The following is a 25,009-nucleotide window of genomic DNA, read 5'->3' as shown; positions in this document are numbered from 1 at the left end:
CCTCAGCCTAGATGGGCAGCATTCCCTGCAGGGTGTGGAACACAGCTGCAGTGGGGGCACAGGAGGATGGCCCCCAGGATAAGAATGCCTGGGGACACCTGAGCTAGGGCAGCAGTGTGAAATGGGCTGGGTCCCCAGGGCCTGGTAGAGTTGGGGGGATGGAAAGGCTAAAACTGGGGTCTGGGGGCAGGGGTAGGGGCCTGGAGCCCTGAAGGGGCAGGTCTGCATTTAAATGGAGACTACTCAGGCTAGGGATGCCTGGGGAGAATGGGTGAGAGGGGAGAACCTGGGTCAGGAGAGGGGAGAGAGCCTGGGGGGTTCCAGTGAGAGGGCAAGGTGCTTCCTGCCAGGCAGGGCAGGCCGTTCCACCCGCAGGCGGGCAGGGCGCACATCTCTGAGGGCCACCCTGGCAGAACGGAACTGCGGATGGAAGAGCCACGCGGTGTGAAATCACTGTAGTGTTTATTGGCTGTGATTCCATCCAGAGAGAACACACGCGAGGGCCCCCGACATGCAGGAGGGCGCAGGGACGGACGGACAGACAACATCCACGGTCTAGCTAAGCTCGGCGGCCCCGGGCGCCCCAAGGCTGGGAACGGGATGGCGGTTTCTGCGAGAGGACGCCCTGTCTGCGAGCTGGCTTTTTAAAGTGTGAAAACAGGCATTTAAAAAAGACGCGGACCCGGAGGAGTGGGAGCGGGCGCAGGGCGAGCGGGCGCAGGGCGGGCGTCGGTGGTCAGTATTGCAGTCTGGTGTTATGGCTTCTCTACAGCTATGTAAGGTTGTGAGGGTCGATGCCGAGCCGCGCCCCTGGCCCGCAACGCGCGGACACTGAGTGCGTTTTCCATGTGGACAGAAAGGGCCGGGAACCAGGCGGGGGCCTTTCCGTCAGGACAAAACTCATCAAAAACAGAAGACCTCATTTACCTGAGATTCAACATATTGTGATGCAAATTAACACGGACAGAGGAGGAGGGCGCGAGGGGTGGGGGCGCTCGCGGGCTTCTGCGGGACTCTGCGCCGGGACACTCGGGGGCCAGCCGAGGGCCTGCGAGCCTCAGACACCAAAGAGCCTGCGGGGAGGGCGCGGGGCGGCCCGGGCGGGCCCCGAGCCCCGCAGGCCTCCAGACCACCGCACGCACCCCGAGGGCCCTGGTTTCTCAGGCCTCTCCAGCTCCTGCCGAAAGCGTGGGCGCTCAGAGGTGAGGGCAGCCTCCCCGGTGGGGAAGAGGGGACCTCTCCGCCCGTCCCGGACGCCCCCTGAGCTCCCCAGCCCCACGCTCTGCCCCTGGTCCAGAGAACGCGGCTCCGGCGTCCTAAGAAGCAACACCTTCCAGAGGAGTGAGGGGAGGAGGCAGAGGTGGACCAAGAGTGTGAGGGGTGCCGATGGAGGTGGGCCGTGAGGACCGGAAGACGCCGAGAAGCTCCATCAGCAACCGGGGTGCCAGCGCGGAGGAGGGTGACGACAAGCTGACGGGGCCGGGCACGGGACAGAGGGTGGGGGTGCAGGGTGCGGGGCGGGCACGGGACAGAGGGTGGGGGCGGGGGGCCGGGCTCCCGCTGCGCGCCGCAGCCCACCCCCCGCCCCTATGGCTGTGCTCCTAAGTTGGGCCGGCCCACTGGGCGCCCGACGCGGGGCGGCTCCGGGCGCGCGGGCGGTGAACGGTCAGAGCAGTAAGGGGCGTCCCAGGCGTGGGGGCCCCAAGCCCCGCGGGCAGAGGAGCACTGGGCCGATCCCGGGCCGCGGCGGCTGCAGGGGTCCGGGGGTCGGGCGCCCCGGGCCGGTGGGGGGTGGTGGTGCTGGAGAAGTGGGCGGAGGCTCCCGAGGCGTGGGGGGCGCGGGAAGGACAGACCTAGGGCTATGGCTTATATCGGCGTGGGGGCTGCAATGGGCTCCCGACATCCCTTCGGGGTCTCCGCGGAGGGTCTCAGGGGGCGGGCGGGCGGGGACGGGGGCTCCGGGGTCCCGCGGCTGCGGCGCCGCGCGTTACTTCTTGAATATGTCCTGCAGCGGCCCGGGCAGGTACTTGATCACCGTGTCCAGGATGCTCTCATCCTCCTCCTCCGGCTCGTCCCCGCAGCCCGGGGGGATGGCCTTCTTGGGCCGCGTCAGGCTGCCCTCCGCGTTGGCCTCCATGGCGGCCTGGGCCTCCGCCTCGCGCTCCTCCTTCTTCTTGATGCCGTACTGCGGGGAGAGGGCGGGGTGGGGGCGCGCACTCCCCAGGGCTCCGGAGAGGCACCGCCAGCCCGAGAGGCGCGACAGCACCGACGGCCCCCAGGAATCCGGCCCCCAGGAATTGGGAAGAAGGGACCCCACCCTGGAGAGGGCCTGGGGGGTGTGAGACCCCACGGAGAATGGGGGGGCGTGTGAGAGCCCACTGACCATGCGTCTTGATGGGGGAAAGTGGGAGGGGGGGCTCGCATCTTCCTGGGGGTAGTCAGTGCTGCGACCCCACCCTGGGCTCCCCCTGCCCCTGGCTGTGGTCCTGCCTTCCAGGACGCCTGTCCCTGGGGCAAGAAGGGGCATTGATGGCAAGAGCCCAGATGTTGGTGGCAGACTCTCCTGCCCAGCTCCCTGGTTCCTGGCCCATGGTCCCTGGATGCCGCCCTGCCCCAGTCCCTGGCAGGCTACGCTTCAACTCCAGGGGTGGGGAATCTGCAGCCTCACGGCCACATGTGGCCATCCAGATCCCCTAGTGTAGCCCCTTGACCAAATCCAAACTTAACAGAGATGGACTTTGGGACCTTCTCGGGATTTGTTCTGTAAAATTTGGATTTCGTCAAAAGGCCACATTCAAGGATCCAGAAGGCCACATGTAGCCCCAAGGCCACAGGCTCCCTAGATCTTCCTGGATGTTAATTAAGATAAGGATGGAGATGAGGTCATCCTGGATTTGAAGGGCCTCAATCCAGGAGAGCGTCCTTGTCTGAAACAGAAAGGGACACCCAGACACAGAAGAGAAGGTGGTGTGGAAATGGATTAGACTAGAGTGGTGTCACGCCCTCCCTTTTGGAGTTACTCTTTGTAATAGTACCATGAACAGGGCCTAAGTCCAAGCGAGAGAAAGGGCACATCTGCAGGTTCTCAGTTTACTTAACAGATCACTTGAGTCCCAGTAAATGCCCAGTGGCTTGTCTCTGATTATCTTAAAATAATGGGAGCCTTTGGACAAAGCTTCATTTCTTTAACCAATTACAAATCAAAGAATCTTTAAGCCCATCTATAACCTGTTAGTCCCCTCCCCTTTAATATGTCCTGCCTTTTGGGACCAAACCAACATACAACTTCCATGTATTGATTTATTCTTGTCTCTGTGAATGTGTAAAACCAATCTGTAATGTGGCCGCCTGGGACACAGGACCTCTTGAGGCCATTTGGTCTGGTCAGTTGGTCACACACATTCAGCTCAAAATAAATCTCTTTAGATTATTTTAGAGTTTAATTTTTTTTCTGCTAACAAACAACCTGCTGCCTTGGGGCTGGTGGGAACAGGGTGGGGCTGGGCTGGGGGCTGGTGCATCTAGGGGTAGAGGGCCCCCCCCCCGCCCGGTCCAAGGTTCTGGGCTGCAGATTTAGGGTGGCAGCAGAGCAGAGGTGGGGCACTGGCAGGGGCATTGAGTGGGGAGCATCTAGGAGAGCATGCCAGCAATGTGTGAGATCAAGGACTTCAAAGTCCTACGGAAGAGCACACCCCTCCCCCGCCCATCCCCCATTTCTGGCTTATTTCTTTTCTCCTCACCAGCCCCTCCCAAGGGAAGGGGTTGGCTCTGCTCCTGCGCCTGGTGCCTAACCTAGGTCTCCAAGGAGACCCCCCTCCAGATGGGAGCTACCTGTTAGCCCCCACCCCTCAGGGTAGCCTCAGCAGCTGTCCCCTGCCCTGGGGCTGTGGTGGCTTCAGGTATGGGGGAGGCAAAGGTACTTTCAGCCACTATGCTCCCAGCCCACCTGTGACCAGAGTGCCTGGGGGCACTGGCAAGAGGCCATTCATGGGCTTGCCTCAGTGCCCTCTGCACGGGGAATGGGGGAGATGGCAGGAACATCTGGGCAGGGGTGGGCATGTCACTCAGAGGGCCCTGTTAGCACAGAGCCAGAGCACTCACACATCAGCAGGAAGAGAGGACCAGGCACCCCCTGGGCACTGTCCCCAGGGGGTGCCCCACCAGCAAGAAGAGCCAGGTCCTTGTCCTGGGCCATGATGATGGTGTCCCTCCTGGGACAGCCTCACTGGGACAGGCAGCAGCCCCAGGCATGGAAGGGGAGGGAGGAGCATGTACTCTGTGTCCTGTGGGCGGTGCATGGGCTGGTGAGAGAGATGCCACCAGGAAATGGGGCAGGCCAGAGAAAGCTTCCTCCAGCCAGCACGGGATCTACAGCGGGAGGGCATCTGTCCACACGGCAGCAACACGTGTGCTGTGGTGAGGACTGCGGGCCTGACCCAGGAGGCCGTGCTCCCGAGGTGTACACTCACAGCAGAGGTGCTCAGCAACGTGCTTGTCACTGCAAGAGCATGCGGTGTGTGGTTGAGCAAAGAGACCTCCTTGACTGGGGAAGCGGCCTCAGGAAGGTGAGGGTCTAGCAAGAGACCTCAGGCCCTGCCACCGATTCATGGGTCCTTCTGAGCTTGGCCAGAAGTGCCAGTCACTCCTCTGAGGTTCAAGATCATTCTGAGGCTGAGGCTACTCTGGGCTAGACCTGAGGGTTAGGGTTACTCTGTCCGGGGCTCAGGGCTCCTGACCTGGGTGGCTTCCATGTGGTCTGCCTGAGACCTGATTCGGAGGTTCTGAGCTCCAGAGACCAACGGCCCACCGCACCGGGGCAGCTGGCCACCATTTGTTGTGCTGGGCAGCGGCCCTGCAGGAACAATGCCCCAAGACAGGACCACTAGAAACCACACCCTTGGTGCTGGCCACTTGGAGGGGAGCTCAGGGTGGACCTGACATATAGGAGGAGACACTAAATCCTGAAAACACTGTGCTGTTGAGAAAACACAGCAACGGGTGCTAAACAGTACTGAGAACCAATAATGTGACCAGACAACTAGCAGTCAGCTGTCAGCAGCTCATCAACACCTGTTACCAGCGGTGCACACTGGGATCTGGCCTAAAGCAAGCCCAGGATGGGGGTTAGGGGGTGAGCCAGGTGGGGCTCAGACCTGCCAGCTTCTTGCCTGGGCCCCAGACTGAAGGTTCTGGCTCAGCTGCCAAACGAGGGTGGCTGGAAGCACATGCAAATCCGGCGGTGCACACCCAGACAGGCTGGGGGTGCAAACCGCGCACAGGGGCCAGTCTCCCCTTCTGGCCTGGCTGTACCCAGATGGCCTCATGCTGGGAGGCAGGTGCAAGGTGCTCCTCTGGAAACGGTACCCCCCGAGATGAAAAGTCCCAGGCTGTAGGCTGCCTGGGGAGCCTGGCACTCCAGAGGACAGATCACCCAGGCCCAGCCCTTTGGTCCCCATCTGCAGAGAAACCTTGGATAGAGTGACTGGTGTGAACTAAAATAAAATCTTAAGGCTCACCCCCCGCCCACTGGCTGACTGAATGGACCCCTATTGGCCAAAAGAATATCTTAAAACTAAATTGCCTGCCAAGAGGAGGGAGGTCAGACATGCCTCATCATGTCCCCTCCCTTCTTGGGGACATCCTTTTTAACGCACTAACAGGCCTAAGGGTATGCAAGACAAACCTGCAGGTCCTCAATTTACACAACAAATATATATCTTCTCTGATTAACAGACCTCCTTAATCTTAAAACATTCCAAGCCTTTAGAAAAAGCTTCCTGTCTTTAACCAATTACAAGTCAAAGAATATTTAAACCCTTCTGTAACCTGTAAGCCCCCCATTCAAGATGGCCCACCCTTTTAGGCCAATCCAGTGTGTGCCTCCCACATATTGATTTATGACTTTACCTGTAACCCCCGTCTCCCTGAAATGTATAAAACCAAACTATAACCCAGCCACTGTGAGTCCACTTGCTCAAGGCTTCTTGGGCATGGCTCTGGGTCATGGTCCTCAAATTTTGCTCAGAATAAATCTCTTTAAAATTATTTCACAGAGTTTGGTTTCTTCCATTGACACTGGGCCCCCCTGCTCTGACCAGCCCCCAACACACCTTGGGGGCATACACAGTCAGAGAGCTGGAGGAAGCCCGGCCAGCGGGACCACCAGGCACCACACCTGAGGGCAGGGTTTCCACCTGTGGGGAACAGGGAAGGCGGCGGGGTTGGGGTACCACCAGCAAAGGCCTGAGTGGCAGAGGGCCCTGCAGAACTGGTGTGGACATGGGGTCTGGGGTGTCGGGTACAACCGGGCCTTCAATGCAGGGAGGCTGCTACTTCCAGGACCTGTGGGGTGGGTGAGCATCCCAAGAAAGCTGTTCTTATGAACAGGTGTGAGGCCTCAAGTCTTTGTGAGCTCTCACACCCTGCTGGGCCCAGACCAAATCCAGAGAGACAGGCTGGTGCCAGGACAGCAGGGCCCAGCCCCTCCCCCTGTAGGTGTTGGTATTCCTGGGGCTTGGATCCCTTCGGAATCCTGGCGTAACCCCAATAGCTACCCTCCTCATCTGGGCTGCATCCGATTTTTAGAAATAGCTTTCTTTTTGAGACAAGGTCTCACTGTATTGCCCAGGCTAGAATGCAGTGGCGTCATCTCACTGCAACCTCAAACTCCTGGGTTCAAGTGATCCTCCCACCTCAGCCTCCTGAGTAGCTGGGACTACAGGCACATGCCACTGTGCCCAGCTAATTTTTCTATTTTTATTAATAGTAGAGATGGGGTCTCACTTTTGCTCAGGCTGGTCTTGAACTCCTGACCTCAAGCAATCTCACTCCCCCAAGAGTGCTAGGATTACAGGTGTGAGCCACTACACCCAGCCTAGAGAGTCCTATCTTGAGGTTTAACCTTGATATTTCCCTATTTCTCTTCCCCATATCCAGACTGCTAAAGGTTTGTTGAATTTGCTGGGAATATGAATTTCTTCACAATTTCCAGGAAAATAAGAGAAAACAGTAGTGAAGGTGAGTTTCAGGGGCCTTTCTTTGGACTTTCTGGAAGGCTGAGGGCAGGCAGGCAGCAGGTGGGTGCGGCCTCCCGGCCTGGGCAGGATGGAGGTGGGCTGGGCCACCTGGACAGAAGAGCCGGTGGCCTCCAAACCTGCACCCAAGAGCCTCCCACCAGCCTCCAGCTCTGGACCCCCATACAGCAGCTGCGGAGGTGCTGCCCCGAGACCTGTCCTGAACCCACCCGGGGTGCCCTGTGGGCCCACAATCATCTCGCTCTCTGCTCTGGCCCCCTGGTGAGGGTGTCAATCCTCCACCTCCCCCAGGTGTGGCCCATTCCCTGTGAGGGGCCAAGTGCCACATGTAGGCCGAGCCACCCAGTGTCTGACCTCTGCTACCCTATCCCCACAGCCCTTGGGACCTGGCCAGGAGCACTCTGTGCCTGCCCCATCCTGATTCTGGGGACCTCACAGAATAAGGTGGGCCTGGGACAGCCCTAAGCCCCTCAGGTGGCCAGGTCTGCCTTCTCACTGTGACACAGACAGGCGGACACACATGGCTTCCCAGCCTAAGCAAGCTCCCAGCCCATGCCTGTCAGTGTCTCCCCTCAGCTCTGCTTGGGGGGCTTGGCTCTCAGCTCGTTCTTTCTCGCTGCTCCCTGTCTCTCTGCCTCTGTTGCTATCTGGGTCTCTGCCTATCTCTGCCTCTCCCTGTCTCTGTCTCTTTGTCTCTCTGTCTCTAGCTCCCTCTGTCTCTCTGTCTCAGTTTCTTTCTCTCCCTATCTCTCTCTCTCTGTATCTCTGTCTCTCCTTATCTCTGTCTTTCTGTCTCTCCCTATCTCTGTCTCTCTCTGCCTCTCCCTGTCTCTGTCCTCTGACCCCCACTCTCCCTTCTGCTCCCGTCCCAGCCCTTGTTCCGGACACCTGCGTCTCTGGGCACAGCCTACATGAAGCCTGGCTGCTCTGCTGTGGTCTGGCCAATGGGGCGTTTTCCCAACTTCCCCACTGCCCTGAGCCTGGGCTCGCACTGAGGCAGGGTGGGGTCTGCTTGGGGAGTGGGGAGGCCGTGAGCTGCTGCCACAGCAGAGTCAGAGGAGCTTTCTGCAGCACCCCCAGGGGATGCATCCAGTGGCCCCTGGCGTGGCGCTGGGGTGCACGGCCCCCATCCTGGGCACTCTACCCTCCGTGGTGCATGGGGGAGAGGTGGGGGGAGGGGCACCGCTACACAGGCCTTTGTAGGCTCAAAGAGCTGGGTGAGCCCCACCTGTGTGGCCCACTGCCCTCCCCAGCACTGCCCTCTGTCCACCCTGGGAGGTCCCCTTGAGGCCCACCAGAGCCAGCCCTCCCTGCTCAGCTGACAAATGGAAACAGCTTCTCTTTCTGCTCAGGGTGCCACCAGCAGCACGGAGGACCCCGGGGTCTGAGCCTTCCCACCCTGCACCCAGGGCACCTCAGCAGTCCAGGTCCAGCGACCCCCTTGGGGACACCACTCCCCCCACCAGACCCGCTGCGGCCCCACCCTCAGAGCCACGCACCAGAACCCCGGCCGCACCTCCATCTGCCCACGGTCCTGCCCTCACCCACCCAAGGTCCTGTCTCCTGCCAGGCCCAGCCAGCTGGCCCACTGAGGGCGCCCATGGACCAGGCCGAAGCAGCTGCCCTGACTGCCTCCCCAGCCTCTACCTGGCCGCTGAAGGACAGATTTGTCACTGTGCTTGGCGCCTGGGCCCGGCTGCAAACTCAGCCTCGCACTGGGCTCTTGCTCCGGGCCTTGGTGTCCTCGTCTGACGGGCATGGTGCTCTCTGGCTGCCCCACTCCTGAGGGAAGTGGGCGCTGCCGCGGCCAGCTGGGTGCCCCGGCCTTGTGCATCCCAGGAGGTATGGGCCCCTCCCTGAGGGGTGTCCCCACAAGCCTCAGAAGCGTCTTCTGGCCAGGTGGTTGTGGCCTGGGCGGCCTGGCCCCACCTCTTCCTGCAAGGACTCCCCTTGGAGTCCGAGGCCCAGAGATGCCATGGGGACTGGCCAGCCTGCCATGAGGAGCAGGAAGGCCTCACAGAGCGAACCCCCCCCCGGGGAGTCACCCCACTGTCCTGCCTCCCCCACATCTGACCCCCTCCCCAAAGCTCCAAGGGTGTGTTCTGAGACCCTGATAGAAGGCCTTGCCCTCTCCCCGGGGACTCCCTCCACTCCAGGCGGCATCCGGGCCCCACCGAGCCATCTTTCCGGCAGGCGATGCTCCTGCAGTGCCCGGCCCTGGTGCCCACCTTGTCTCGGATGCCCTGCCGCATGACCTCTCGCTCGGCCTCCATCTTGGCATACTTGGCTTTGCGCTCTTCCTCCTCCTGGCGCAGGGCCTCCTGGCGCTCCTCCTCTTTCTTGGCCGCATCTGGGTCCTTCTCCTCGTCACCCCCGAGCATCTTCCCCATGTCCTTGGTGGCCCCTGGGACAGAAAGGCATCAAGTCAGGCAGCCGCGTTCAGACACTGTGTCCAGGGCTGGGCTGGCCTCCCGGCCACTCCCTGACCCTTCAGCCCCCACCCTGGGCTCTGACTGTCCATCCCCTCAAGGCAAGGGCGCTCCTGTGGGAGGGGTGCAGGTGCAGCTGTGCAGATTTGCAAGAGGTGGGCCGTGTGCTCTGTCTGCATGCATGTGTGGCTGTGTCTATACGCGTGGCTGTGCGCGTTCATGCATGCATGTGTGGCTGTGTTGTGGTGGTGTGTTTGTGTAATGTACTCGTGGCTCTGTGTGTGTGTCTGTGTGAGCTCCTGGGGGGCTGGTGTGTGTCTCCTCTGGGTCCTGTGTCCAGCAGAGGCGATGGGAGAAATAGCCGGCCATGCAGATGCATAGTTGGGGAGCAGGGCCGGACACCTGTCCAGGGGGCAAGGCCTCCAGCTCTGACTGCCACGACGAGCGCTGGTGCAGGGGCTGGCAGTGGCTCTGGCCCGGGCTGCAGGTGGCTGCCTGCGCTGGCACTGAGGCCCTAATTTCTCCGTTGTGCAAGCCACCACTTTTCTCATGAGCTCCTGAATCACAGGCCCCACAAACACCTCCCTGAACGCCTTCTGTGACTCGGCCCACAGGACAGAGACATGTAATTACAGCCTCTGAACATGGCAGGCACCATGGTGAGCCCTGGCCCTTCAGTGGCTCCAAGGAGCAGAGCAGCCAGTCTCAGCCACGAGCGGCCAGTCCCAGCGCTGCTGGGTGTCAGGGGCTGGCTGGTCTGGGGCCCCCCAACTTGTGTTCACAAACCACAGCCAGCAGGAACAAAGCCAGTCATCCCTGTCACCTCTGCACGGGTGGACTGGGACCAGCCTCATTTGTGAGGGGACTGCAGCCACAGGGCTGCCCCATGTCAGCCACTCTTTTCCCAGGAGGGCAGACAGGGACCAGCAACTGCCATCCCCCTCCCCAGCCTCGGAGCTCTGGCCTTGAAGTCAGACCTCCTGAGGACTGCCCCTGGATGGGCAGGAATGTGTCTGAGTGGCCAGGGCTGGCACCCCCTTGCCCCTGTGGCCCGATGTGACCCCCAGCCCCTCTCTCTGACTGCAGCAAGTCTGTGCTCTGGTTCTACATTGTTATGTCCCTGGCGATCCTGATACCGCCCTCCCGTCTGGTACCGAAAGGTCCTTGGGATATGGAACCTAGGAGGTGCCCTTTCCTGCAGATATCTGTGCCACGTGCTGCCTCTGCTGCCCTCTCAGAGTGACCGCTGTCTCCTGCAGGCAGAGGGAAGGCCATCAGCTGTTGGTGAGAACAGCTTTTTGGTTGTATGTTCTGGACTGAAAACTGCGTGCCCTCAGGCTGGGCCACACCTACAACACGTCAGCCTCCCCACCCCGATAATTCTGGCTGTCCAAAACTTTAACATAGGTGGTGGGGCGTGGCGGACCAATGCCATCTTGTTGCCCTTGTCACTGTGGGGACAGAGAGCCGGCCTATGCCAGGTACTTGGCCAATGGCACGGATCTGGACTCTAATAGAAAACTAAGGGCCTTGCGGTCAGCTTTCAGTCTCATCTGCAAAATTTGCAAAGCAGATTTTATGCCAATAACTCAAGGGAAACTGGGTCATAGAGTAGAATTGCTTCTAGATTCCAACAGTTCCCCCAGATAATCAGACCGGACTCTCTGTCTCCGTGCTGCATCTCTGGCACGTGTGTGGGGAGGCAAGGACAAAACCCCTCGCCAGCACTGCTCTTGTGCAAGTCTTACCCCGCTGGGACAAGCTCATTCACACCAAAGTGAGAGCGACCCCACAGCTCCTTCTCCCTCCTGGAAAGTACTGGCCTCTTAAAGCGGACGTGGGTGGACCTGGTCTCCCAGCCTCACCTCGCTCCTGGGAGGAAAGGTTCGAGGTAGGGCTGGAGGGGCTGTCTGCCTCAGTGGGCCAGTCCCCAGCCTGCCCCTCCAGGGGCGCACAGGCCTAGGACTGAAGCAGGCACTTACTGGGCACCGGCTGTGTCGAGCGGTGAGCCCTGCTGCAGAGTGCCTGCTGGGGGCTTGCCCTGGGCCCTGCCCTGAGTGTCAGTGCCCCCACTCGAGCCCCGGCCTGGTCCACTTGGCCAAAGGGGCCTCGGGAAGGACCCCTTTTAAAGAGGAGCTAGCCCTGATGTCAGGGACAGCTCCAGGAGGCTGGGTGACCTCCCCAGCCAGGGGAGCCAGCTGCAAAGCCACTATGTGTCAGAGGGGACCTGCTCTGGGGGTGCCTACAGCATGACCTCGAGAGTGCCACAGTGGCACCCAAGCGCCTCCCATTACTGCACAAACTGCTTCCACAACTGCTGCCAAAAGCTGGGAATTAGGCGCCACCAGGACGGCAGCAGAAACTGCAGGCAGTTTGTTCCTGGCACGGAATCCCAATGTGCCATTTGCTCTCCTGGCACCAATACAGCAGTAGAGGCTGGCGCGGCCCACAGTCCTGAGTGCTGCTGCAGGGTGGGAGTGGGGCCTGGGGTCCTCGACCCCTGCCACCTGCCTGGCACCCCGTACCCCATGGAGGTGAGCCTGGCCCACTCAAGATAGGAGCCTCTGCACCTCCAGTGCGTGGGCTGCGGTTTGTGCAGGTCCTCAGTCCACCCACAGCCCCTGGGAAGAAGGTGCTGGACATCACCCAGTGACGGCACAGGAGCTCCCACAGAGGGCTCAGGTTGGCACACCCTGCCAGCCCCGCCCTGGCGCACACCCACCCCAGGTCTCTGGCTGCAGGACTCGGGGTGGAATACGAGGCAGGGCACAGCCCAGGCCTCCCACACCCTTCCCTGTGCCCACTCCGTGAGAAGTGCGGTCGGTGCCCACAAGGCTGGCGAACCTCCAGCGCCCAAGCGGACTTGCAGCAAGGGAAGGTGAGCATGGGCCCCGTACCTCGGGGTGCAGAAATCCAACCACAGCAAGAGGCGGCCCTTGCCAGCGCCTGGCGTTCCTGAGGGGTTGCAGTATGGGGTGCAGGCGAGGCCAGGACGGGCTCAACCGCGCTGGGGGCTACCAGACACACCCTGGACAAACAGGGCCCTTCCCTTGCTGCCCGCATGCCGCCCTCAGAGTTGTCCATCCCCTCTGCCTCCCAGCCCCCACCCCTGGTCTTCCTCCTGCTCGTACCTGGCTCTGGGAAACGTGTGCTGGCAGAGCTGAGGCCTGGGGACAGGGCATGCGCTCGGCCCTCGGTGTCCCCATCTGGGCCTGTGCCCTCGGGAGCCTGTGCACCTGCGTTCTTCCCCAGGGAGCCCAGTTCCCAGAGCTCTGCCGGACTGGCTCCCACACCCCGGTGTCTTCCTGGGCATGTTTTGGGGGACTCCTTATGTACAGTAGCCATCCCTGGTCAAAGCCCTACTCCTGGTATCTGCTTATAGTGTGGGTATGCACTTCCACTGGGTGCATTCGATTTGTTACACATACACATAATTGTGGGGTTTTTTCTTTCCTTTTTTTTTTTTTTTTAGATAAAATCTTACTCAGTTGCCCAGCTTGGAGTGCAATGGTGTCACCATAGCTCACAGCAACCTCAAACTCCTGGCTCAAGTGATCTTCCTGTCTCAGCCTCCTGCTCCCAGAGTGCTAGCATTACAGGTGTGAGCCACCTGTGCCAGGCTTATATTTCTTTTTAAATAAATATTTTAATAATACATAAGTGAAAGTTGAATCTTTTAAACTTTATTTTGAAATAACTTTAGACTTACAGAAGAGTCACAAAAATCCTATACAGGGCCGGTGCAGAAACGGGATGCAGAGTCAGCCGACACAGCACTCAACAAGGCCAAAGCCTGGACGTCGTGCTCATCCTCACCCTACTGCAACTCCACTTGGAAGCCACCACTTTTCCATGAATGTCTTTTTCTGTTCCAAGATACTAATTTGGGACTACAGGCCAGCAACACGATGCCTGGCTAATTTTTCTATTTAGTAGAAACAGGGTCTCACTCTTGCTCAGAGCACTCCCAAAGTGCTAAGATTACAGGTGTAAGCCACGGTGCCTGGCCTTAAAGTCAGTTTTTAAAAAGTGAATAATATTTTTAAATTTTAAATAAAATCATGTGAGGCCAAGGTGGGAGGATCACTTGAGATCAGGAGTTCAAGACCAGCCTGAGCAAGAATAAGAATTTTAAAATGTAAGCGCTATTTATCATGTGCTCAGCCACAAACAAACCTTAACAAACCCTGTAACTAACATAATAGTCCATGGGGAAATGGAAGCGTTTCCCGTAGGCTCAGTAACAATACTCATTCTCATGGCTCCTGTTTCCCTTTCTACCAGAGGACCCAGCGACTGCACTAAGACAAGAAAAACAAAAGGAATGAAGATTGATAAGGAAGAAGTAAAACTGTCTTTATGAACAAACGACAGGATCATCTGTGTGGAAAATCCCAAAGAATCTGCAAAACTATGACTACAACTAATAAGTGAATTTAGCAAGGTTATAAGATATGAAATTAACAAACAGCAAGCAAATGGCTTTTTATATACTAGAAGCAAACAATTGGAAAGTGAAGTTTAAAAAGAATTCTGTTAACAATATTGCCAAAAACATAAAATAATCTACGACAATATTTTTTAAGACCACTTTACTAAAAACTACAGAATAGCTGGGAGAAATTTAAAAATACCTAAATAGAAACCAGCCTGAGCAAGAGCAAGACCAAGAGCCTGTCTCTACTATAAATAGAAATTAATTGGCCAACTAATATATATAGAAAAAATTAGCCAGGCATGGTGGCGCATGCCTGTAGTCCCAGCTACTCAGGAGGCTTAGGCAGTAGGATCGCTTGAGCTCAGGAGTTTGAGGTTGCTGTGAGCTAGGCTGACACCACGACACTCACTCTAGCCTGGACAACAAAGCGAGACTCTGTCTCAAAAAAAAAAAAAAAAACCTAAATTAATATATAGAGATATACCACATTCATGAACTCAATACTATTACAGTGTCAGTTTTCCTAGATTGCTCTACAGATTCAATGTAATCCCAAGCAAATGCAAGTTGACGTTTTTAGAAAAATTTACCAGCTGATTCTAAAATTCGTCTGAATATGAGAAAAGACCTAGAATAGATAAAACAATTTTGCAAAAGAAGAAAAACTCTGGAGGACTTATGCCTGATTTTACTTACGATAATCAAGGCAGTATGGTATAAACAAAAGAAGAGACACACAGATCAATGGAACAGAATAAGGAATCCAGAAATAGAACCACACGTATATGGTCAATGGATTTTTGACAAAGCTGCCAAGGAAATTCAGAGGAAAGAACAGTCCTTTCATAATGGCACTGGATCAATTAGATATCCATGTGTAAAATAAACAAACATGTAAATGTCTTCTCTTACCTCATACCCTATATAAACATGAACTCATGATCAATCATAGACCTAAATACAAAAACTAAAATTATAAAACTTCCAGAAGAAACATGAAACTCTGTGTGACTTTGGCTTAGGGAAAGATTTCTTATATAGATGACAGCATCAATTGTAAAAGAAAAAAATGATAACTTGGACTTCATCAACATTAAAAACTTCAAAAGACACTATTAAAAAAAGTAAAAAGGGGCCGGGCGTGGTGGCTCACGCCTGTAATCCTACCTAGCACTCTGGGAGGCTGAGGCGGGCGGATTGCTCAAGGTCAGGAGTTCAAAACCAGCCTGAGCAAGAGCGAGACCCCATCTCTACTATAAATAGAAAGAAATGAATTGGCCAACTAATATATATAGAAAAAAATTAGCCGGGCATGGTGGCGCATGCCTGTAGTCCCAGCTACTAGGGAGGCTGAGGCAGGAGGATTGCTTGAGCCCAGGAGTTTGAGGTTGCTGTGAGCTAGGCTGACGCCACGGCACTCACTGTAGCCTGGGCAACAAAGTGAGACTCTGTCTAAAAAAAAAAAAAAAAAAAAAAAAAGTAAAAAGGCAAGGCACAGACTGAGAGAATGTATTTGCAAACCATACATTTGATAAAGGTCTTGTATCCAGAATGCATAAAGAACTATTAGGACTCAGTAACAAGAACACAAACAACTTGATTTTAAAAATGGACAAAACACTTGAACAGACATTTTACCAAAGAAGAGCTACAGATGGCAAATAAATACTGTCATGTGTCACTGTTTTGGTCAATGACAGACTGTGTATATGATGGTGGTCCCATAAGATTATGACAGCAGTGAAAAATTCCTAGTGCCTAGTGACATCGTAGCCACTGTAAGGTTGTAGTGCAACATATTATTACCTTTTCTATGTTCAGATATATTTAGATACCCAAATACTTACAACTGCCTGCAGCGTTCAGTACCATAACACACTGTACAGGTGTGTAGCCAAGGAGTAACAGGCTCTACCAGGTAGCCCAGGTGTGTAGTAGGCTGTCCCATCTAGGTGTGTGAGAGTAAACCCTATGACATTTGCACAGTGACGAAGTAGCCCAATGGCACACTTCTTAGATCATATCTCTGTTGTTGAGTGACACATGCCTGTACGTGAAAAGATATCCTTGGCTATTACAAATACAGCTGATACGCTGATCAACATGATCAGTCACAGGGGAACTCAAACTTAAATCACAAAGAGAGACCTCTGCGGACCTGCTCACATGTCTAGAATTAAAAAGACTGACCATACTAAGTGTTGTTGGAGGAACTGACTCTCATACACTGCTCATGGGACTGTAAATGGTATAGCCACTTTGAAAATCAATTTAGCAGTTTCTTTTCTTTTTTAGTAACAGTGGAGGCCGGGCACAGTGGCTCACGGCTGTAATCCTAGCACTCTGGAAGGCCGAGGCAGGAGAATCGCTCAAGGTCAGAAGTTTGAAACCAGCCTGAGCAAGAGCGAGACCACGTCTCTACTGAAAAAATAGAAAGAAATTAATTGGCCAACTAAAAGTATATAGAAAAAATGAGCCGGGCATGGTGGTGCATACCTGTAGTCCCAGCTACTTGGGAGGTTTGAGGTTGCTGTGAGTTAGGCTAACACAACGGCACTCTAGCCCGGGCAACAGAGTGAGACTCTGTCTCAAAAAAATAAATAAATAAAATAAAAAAAAACAATGGAGACAGGGTCTCCCTCTGTCAAGCAGACTGGAGTGCAGTGGTGTGGACCTCAAACTCCTGGGCTCAAGTGATCCTCCCGCCTTGGCCTCCCAAAGTGCTGGGATTACAGGTGTGAGCCACCATACTTGGCCAGCAGTTCTTTAGAAAATTAAATACACCTATCATATGATCCAGAAATTCCACTCCTAGATATTTACCCAAAAGAAGTGAAAACTTAAGTTCACACAAAGAAAGGAACAGGAATGTTCACAACGGTTTTATTTGTAATAGCCAAAAACTAGAACCGACTCAAATATCTATCAATGGGTGAATGAACAAATAAAATGTGGTACATCCACAGAAGGAGACACTTTTATAACTTAGCAATAAAAAAAGAGAACTGCAGATATACCCAACCACATGAAAGAATCCTCAAAATCTTTATGCTGGGTGAAAAAAGCCAGGTACAAAGTATATTATTTCATTTATGTAAAAGAAAGTGCAAACTAATCTGTACTGGCAGAGAAGGTCAGGATTGCCCGGGTCTGGTGGAGGAAGGACAGACTTTGAGGATGACAACCACGGCCATGGTGCCAACTCGTCGGAAAGTGCCCTTTCGTGGGCAGCACAGAGTGAACTAAACTGCAGCAAAACCACCTTGATCTCAAGCCCTGACAAATTAAAAACTAGAGATGTCAGACGCCATCTTCCATGTCCATAATCTAATCAAGTTAGAAATACTAGAAACATAATGAAACCCATAACTATAAAAATTCAAATTTTAGAAACATGTACCCAATTAACCCTTCAATTGAAGGGGAAATAAAAACTTCAGAAAACTCTAGAAAGCAGTGAAAAATAAACATTATATGTCTAAACTTAGGGTCCATGACTAAACTGTTTTGGGAGGAAAAATTATAGCCTTTCATTTTCAAGAAGAGAAGTATAGGAACTTTAGTATCACCTTAAGAAATGTGAGAGAAACCAAAATACCCCCAAATAAGAGAAGCAGAGAGAATTAACAGGAGAAAAGGGCAACAGAAGTGGAACAGGCCGCAGCGCTGGTTCCTCTGCTCACACCGGAACTAAGAGCACAATACATGTGCCCGCTGTGGGGGTCCACACGGTTTGGGAGGCCCTGCTGAATGTCACAAGGACCATGTGATGAGAAGGACACACTGCATGTGTGACGGTGGTCCCGTGAGATTAGAGTCTGTGTCCCACGGTGCCCCGCCTGCGTTTACACGTGTCCAGCTGCGCGCATTCCGCCGCGCCAGGCTGGCCGCAGCATCGGCTACCGGAACCGGCCGCGCAGGTCAGCGGCCGGGAGCAGCAGGCCACACCTGGAGGCTGGGCGCTCCACCTAGCTCTGTGTAGGTGCACTCTGTGGCCACAGTGACAAAATCGCTCCATGGCACATCTCTCAGAAGGTAGGCGTGTCGTTAACTGACGCAGGGCCGCCGTGCGTGTCACATCGTGAAAGACCTCGCTGAGGACAGGACCCCGCACCCGGGAGACTGAAGACGTTCCAGCGACAGCCCACCAGCACTCGTCGCAGAGAGTGGTAGGGGCCGACACAGCCCTTATACCTAAGCAGTAGAGGTTTTGCCCCCTGGTTTCAGTGACAAGCTAGAAACAGGGAGGACCATGTTCCATTCACACGGACACGTTAACTGCCACGTGAGCTGTATTTAGCTCACTCTAGTTTTAAGCCCAGGGCCTTGGAAAGCGTATGTAACTCACATGTCTCTGCACCTTTGGAACCATGTGAACTGTTTTTCAAGTTGCATGTAAGTCACCCACAGAAAACAATAAAAAATAGCAAATTTTTCATTAAATTAGAAAGGATCATTTTGTTTTTGAAGTTCCCGTTCTATTTTCATAATGAAACATCATGGCCCCAAGGAAGAATGTTTTTTTTCTAACGTGGCAGTCAATATGTTAATTATGAAAATATGAACTACTTAGGAATAAATTTCACAAAGAAATCCATAAAAACTATATTAAAAAAACTGTCATCTATTTACATTTTATGGCTTTGGAAAGACAGGTCAGATTCTTGGTGGGCAGGCTTAATGTCATGTCAGTTATACCAAAATTAACACGTAATTGTATGTAACCTGGATCGCATATCCCATTTAAACTGCAAAAAATGTTTCGGGGGGGATTGGATAAAATTAAGGTTTATATACCAGAATAAATGTCAGAGAAGATTCCATCCAAGTGCCATAAGGGAGTGAAAAGGCACCCCTTGTTGGGGTCCAGAAATGTCAGCGTAGTAAGAGTGACAGCTCTGGAGACTTTTCTTTTTCTTCCCAGAGTCCTGCTCTGTTGCCCAGGTAGAGTGTCGTGGCATCATCACAGTTCACAGCAACTTCAAACTGCTGGGCTCAAGTGATCTTCTTTCCTCAGCCTCCGAAGTTGCTGGGACTACAGGCGTGTGCCCAGCTGTACACCTGGCTAATTTTTCTATTTTTAGTAGAGATGGAGGTTGATTTTGCTCAGGCTGGACTCGAACTCCTGGCCTCAAGCAGTCCTCCTGCCTTGGCCTCCTGGAGTGCTAGGATTATAGGTATGAGCCACTGCACCTGGCCTCTGGAGATATTTTATTTTATTTTATTTTATTTTTTGAGAAACAGTCTCACTCTGTTGCCCAGGCTAGAGTGCTGTGGCATCAGCCTAGCTCACAGCAACCTCAAACTCCTGGGCTCAAGTAATCCTGCTGCCTCAGCCTCCCAGAAGCTGGGACTACAGGCATGCGCCCCCATGCCTGGCTAATTTTTTCTATATATTTCTAGTTGTCCAGCTGATTTTTCTATTTTTTTAGTAGAGACAGGGCCTCGCTCTTGCTCAGGCTGGTCTCCAACTCCTGAATTCAAACGATCCTCCCCCCTTGGCCTCCCAGAGTGCTAGGATTACAGGCGTGAGCCACTGCACCCAGCCTGGAGATCTTTTATATGTGATGATGTCTATTGCTGGGAGGGCATGAGAAAGGTGTGTGCTGAGATTCTGGTGGGAAGGCGAAGTTTTGGAAAGCAATCTGACACTTTTTTTTTGAGACAGAGTCTCACTCTGTTGCTCGGGCTAGAGTGCCGTGGCATCAGCCTAGCTCACAGCAACCTCAAACTCCTGGGCTCAAGCAATCCTGCTGCCTCAGCCTCCCGAGTAGCTGGGACTACAGGCATGTGCCACTATGCCTGGCTAATTTTTTCTATATACTTTTAGTTGGCCAATTATTTTCTTTCTATTTTTTCAGTAGAGACGGGGTTTCGCTCTTGCTCAGGCTGGTCTCGAACTCCTGAGCTCAAACTATCCGCCCGCCTCGGCCTGCCAGAGTGCTAGGATTACAGGCGCGAGCCACCACGCCGGCCTGCAATCTGACATGAAGCACAATAGAGTCCATCCACCCTTCAACACCCAGCCGCCTGCTCCTGGACAGCTGTCCCGTTAAAGCAAATGTTCCTCTGTGCAGGAACATGTGCCCCCCGTGTCCATGCACCCCGTGTGTTCCAGCTGCAGCCCTGGCAGATGGCTGAAGTGAGGTGATACCCCAGGCATGTGGCCACACTGCCACGGTGCCTCCACGGCACATGTGTCCACGGCAGGGAACCCTCGGTGGCCAGAAGGACGGAGGGGCTGGCGCGGTGTGCCAGGGGAAAGCCACATGCAGACGAGTGCTTCACAGATCTCATTTTTGGAAAGCAAGGAGAAAAAAAGTATGAATATACACCTATGTTTTTATGATTAGCTGAAGACAGAAAAAGGATTGGAGGATCACACTCCAGGTTGGGACAAAACCCAAACCGTGCAGAAAGTAGCGCATGGACGCTCACACGGATCGAACGTTCGTCTACCCCACAGTGAGATGCCACCGCAACCCATCAGAATGGCTATTACTAAAACCAGAAAGTAACAAGTGTTGGCAAAGATGTGAAGAAATTGGAACCCTTGTGCCTTGATGGTGGGAATGGAAGACAGTGCAGCTGCTACGGAAAACAGTCTGGCAGTTTCTCAAAAACTAAACGTAGCATTACCATATGATCCAGCAATTCCATTTCTGGGTTACCTAAGAGATCGAAAGCAGGGACTCCAACAGATGTCCGTGCACCGTGGCCGTGGCAGCATTATTCCCAATAACTAAAAGGTGAAAACAACCCAAATGTCCACTGACAGCTCCGTGGATAAACAAAATGTGGTGTGTACACACATGGAATATTATTCACCCTTAAAAGGGAATTAAATTCTGACACACACTACAACACGCATGACCCCCGAGGACATCATGCTATGTGAAATATGCCAGCCACAAAGGATAAGCGCTGTGCGATCCCCTCAGATGAGGGCCTGCGGTCACCAGATTCGTGGAGACAGAGAGCAGGACGGCGGGGGCGGGGGCCGGGGGGGGACGGGGACGGGAGTTGGTGTTTGCCAGGGACAGAACTTCAGGTGGGATGACGGAAAAGTTCTGGAAATAGAAGTGATAGTTGTACAACGTTGTGATGTACTTAATGCCACTGCACCATACACTTAAAATGATTAAAACGGCAAATTTTATGTTATGTGCGGTTTACCACAATAACAGAAAAGAGAAGCATACATTTCAAATGGCTTAGAGTCCTATCTCTCAAAACAAATGTTAGGCCACAGAGACAATCTCAATACGTCTTTCAAAGTAGAAATAAAGTCGCATCCTCTGGCTCGAGCTGCAACAGGGTCGACAACAGATACACGACTAGGAGGAATCAAAAGTCCTCCCAGGCCCAACTAACGTGCTAGAAAACATTGTTAAAGCCACACGTGCTGGAACCAGAGGTGACTCTAGCTAAAGTCCAATGGTCACCCAAAACTCGAACACCCTTAAACGCTCCCCTTCCTCAGCAAACAAGGACAACAAAACACACTCTGCTTCAAACCTCTAGAGAAAAACAGCCTTTTGAACCGAGGCAAGCAGGAGAGAGGAATTAGTAAAGCTAATGGCAAAATTAATATGCAGGGAAAGACAAATGTCAATGGAGTCAATAATCGGGACACTTAAACCTGACCGTCACAGCCTGACTCTCCTGCTGCCTCCCGAGCAGCCCCACAGCCCGCCCTGCTGGCGGCTGTCCCCCGCGGTCCCGCCTGGTCGGTCCCGCCTGGTCGGTCCCGCCTGGTCGGTCATGTGCGGCCTGGCGCTCCCAGCCCCGCCAGCAAAGCCAGTCTCTTCTCTTCTCTCTGCAGGTCCCGTCTTCAAGTCACCACTACGAAGCCTTTCTGGGCTCAGCACCCCACTCTTCCATCGTTTTGGCCAATGGAAGTGGCTGCCGCAGCCTCTGTGCCCAGTCACCTGTGCAGGTCTCCAGCATGACACCGCGACGCGTGCCCCGCCACGGTCACGTGCTGCCCCCTAGTCTGCGAGCTCCCCGAAAGAAGAGACCGCGTCTTACCTAGCTCTGTGCCCCTCGGGCTGCAGGAGCCCGCGAGTCGGGCGCGCCGGGCCTTAGCAGCCCCTTCGCCATCTGTGCGCCCGCTCCCCGTCAGCGCAGAGTGGTGTCCCTGGCATTGTTCAATGCTTGGGCCTAAACTCAACGAGGCTTAGTACATTGGGATAAACTGATGGACGAATAAATGAAAAAAAAAAACAAAATGGAACAGTCTGGGAGCTGTGTCTTGAAACACCCGCGCAGCAGGCGCTGTGCAGACAGGACAGAGAGCAGGAGGCCACGGGGTGGGGACACGGTCGAGACGCGGCCGCAGAGAAAGGAAATCAAAATGGTCAAATAATATATTGTACATTCGACCCTAACACAGTTGAAAACTTGAATGAATTAGATTTTCTTTAAAAAATGTAAAAAACTGAGAACTATGTCTAAGAATTCACACAGATGGATTCTTTAAACATTCAAGAAACAAGATAATTCCAATGATATTTAGAATGTTCTTGGAATGGAGAAAAAGAAGGAAATCCTCTGTGCTATTTTTGTGAAATTAACATAAAAGCAATGCCAAAAATTGGCCGAGAGAGAGAACCACGCACCCACATGAATGTCAGTGCAGAGTGCTAACGTGGAGAGGGGAAGTCTGGCATTTCTTAGAGAATTCTATGGGGAAGTGGAATGCGCAGGCAGCGGGCTCGTGCTCGGAAAGCAGAGATGGTTCAACGTCAGAGCAGTGTCACCATCCTGACGCGGTCCGTGAGCACAGCTGGCAACTGCGAATCGCAGGTCCGGCTGCTGCCCTTGGCCCCAGCACCTCCCTGCCTTCCTCTCCTAGGGACAGCAGGAGCTGCCCGTTTCCCGAGCTCCTGGGTGGGGCAGGGGTGTGCAGGGCGGGGCTCAGTGGCTGCGGAGACCCTCTGCTCTGCTCTGCTCTGCCCACCTCCTGCTGCCTTGAACAGGGACGGTGGCCCGAGGGGGTGGGAGGGGTGGGCCTCTGGCCGTGGGGCCCACACTCATGCCCACGTCACCACCATGGCACACCAAGGCAGACGTCCCCCATGACACTCAGAACCCAATCTTAAAACAGGGGTATGGAGGCGAGATCGACACACTACAAATCGCACAGTTCTGACACGTATGCTCCCTGCAACCATCACCACGATCTAGAACTGAACACATCCAGCCCCCAAAGGTTCCGGGTGCTCCCTGGGACCCCCGCCCACTGCCCCAGACGGCCACTGATCTGCTTCCTCTCTCCGAAGCCTGCCGCACACCCTCTGGGATGTCACACACATGGAAAGTACGTGTCACACCCGGTGCTTTCTTTGACCTGGCTCCTTCCTGTGAGCAGGATGCTTCACGGGGAGACGGCGCGCTGGCGCGTCACCACCCGGGCCTCTGCTGCCGAGCAGGAGCCCGCTACCCACCCACCCGTGCTGGACACGGCCTGTTTCCACGTGCAGGTCTGTGCGGACAGGCGCTGCCACTTCTCCTGGGCTGCCTCGGTAGGAGTGGGCTTGCCGAGTTGTGCAGTAAATTTCTATGTCACTCCTTAGGAAACCGCCAAACCGGTTTCCAGAAGGGCTGCACCTTTCCAAAGTCCCCCAGCAGCGCACGGGGTGGTTTCTCCACACACCCGACAACGGACGCTTGGTCTTGCTGCACTTTTTGATTCCAGCCATCCCAGCGGCTGTGAAGTGATCTCTCAATGTGGCTTTAGTTTGTCTCTCGGACTGATGATGCTGAGCATCTTTTTATGTTGCTTAATAGCTATACAAATCTTTTGCATGTTTTAAAATGTAAACTTTTTAGGTTTACAGAAAAATTTTAAAGAAAGGCAGTACAGAGAGTTTCCATACACCCGGCACCCAGTTTCTCCTGTTGAGAATGTGGTTCACTTGTCACAGTTAATGAGACCACACTGATTTGCCATCAGTAACTAAAGTCCACACTTTAATCAGACTTCCTCAGTTTTTCCTTAATGTCCTTTGTCTGTCCCAGGGTCCCATTCAGAATGACACATGACATTTAGTCGTCATGGCTCCTTGGACTCCTCTTGGCTGAGACACTTTCCCAAGCTGTCCTTGGGTTTGATGACCGTGAGAGTTGCAAGGGGTACTTTTGGGAAATTTTGTATACTGTCTCTCAATTAGGATTTGTGTGATGTTTTTCTCGTGATTAGGTTGGAGTTATGAATTTGGGGAGGAAGAGGTCACAAGTGCCCTTCTCATCACATCACATCAAGTGTCCCCTCACCGCTGTGTTGACCTCGGTCCCTCCACTGGGGGCCCCCTCCCCACACTGCTCTCAGGAGGGAATCTGCAGCACGGCCCCCCCTTGCGGCGGGCCATGATCTGTTCACCCTCCTGAGAGCAGAGCGTCTGCGCAGAGTACTTGGATCCTTCTGCACTGGGTTAGGGTCCACTTTCCTGAGTTTTTGTCCATTCTCGAGTTGGGTTGCTTGTGTCCTTATTATTCTAACTAAGAGTTCTTTGCATGTTCTAAATATAAATCCTTTATCAGACATGACTTACCAATATTTTGCCTCAGTTTGTGGCATGACTTGTTTTTTAATGGTGTCTTTTAAGAAATTCATTCTTTCATCAAAGTTGTCAGATTCATTGGCATGAAGCTGTTCCTAATACTCATTTATTATTCTTTCCTGTCGGTAAAATCTGTCATGATGCCGCCTCTCCCAGTCCCGGCACTGGCCGTTTGTATCTTCCCTCTTTCTCCTCGCCAGGCTGGTTGCAGGGTCATCAATTTTATGTATCATCTTACGGAATTAGCTCTTGGTGTCTTTTCTCCCCCCACTATTTTATTCATTTCCGCTCTGATCTTTATTTTTCCCTTTCTTCTGCTTACCTTGGGTTTCATTTGTTTTATTTTTTTCTAGCTTCTTATGGTAAAGCTAAAGTTAATTCTCTTTTTCCCTCCCAGGGTCTCGCTCTGTTGCCCAGGCTGGAGTGCAGTGGTGTCATCATAGTCATCCTAGCTCGCTATAACCTCCAACTCCTGGGCTCAAGTGATCCTCCTGCCTCAGCCTCCTGAGTAGCTGAGACTACAGATGTGTACCATGACGCCTG

At 53.8% G+C, this 25,009-nt stretch overlaps 1 protein-coding gene across 1 annotated transcript in view; it reads right to left on the bottom strand.

Annotated features, from left to right (window-relative positions):
• Nucleotides 1–432: 432 nt before the first annotated feature.
• Nucleotides 433–25,009, bottom strand: part of CPLX1 (complexin 1) — a 44,998-nt gene continuing 20,421 nt past the window's right edge. The window contains exons 3-5 of the mRNA XM_075992925.1: nt 9,263–9,438; nt 1,987–2,185; nt 433–803 (exon numbers count right to left, since the gene is read on the bottom strand). Coding sequence (XP_075849040.1) covers nt 1,988–2,185; nt 9,263–9,438 — 374 coding nt within the window. The 3' untranslated portion in view covers nt 433–803; nt 1,987. The remainder of the gene's footprint in view (nt 804–1,986; nt 2,186–9,262; nt 9,439–25,009) is intronic.

Source organism: Microcebus murinus, chromosome 16, assembly GCF_040939455.1.
Source record: "Microcebus murinus isolate Inina chromosome 16, M.murinus_Inina_mat1.0, whole genome shotgun sequence".
In the NCBI taxonomy this organism is placed as follows: domain Eukaryota; kingdom Metazoa; phylum Chordata; class Mammalia; order Primates; family Cheirogaleidae; genus Microcebus; species Microcebus murinus.
The sequence above is the reverse complement of the archived record's forward strand: the minus strand, read 5'-3'. Positions and strand labels throughout refer to the sequence as shown.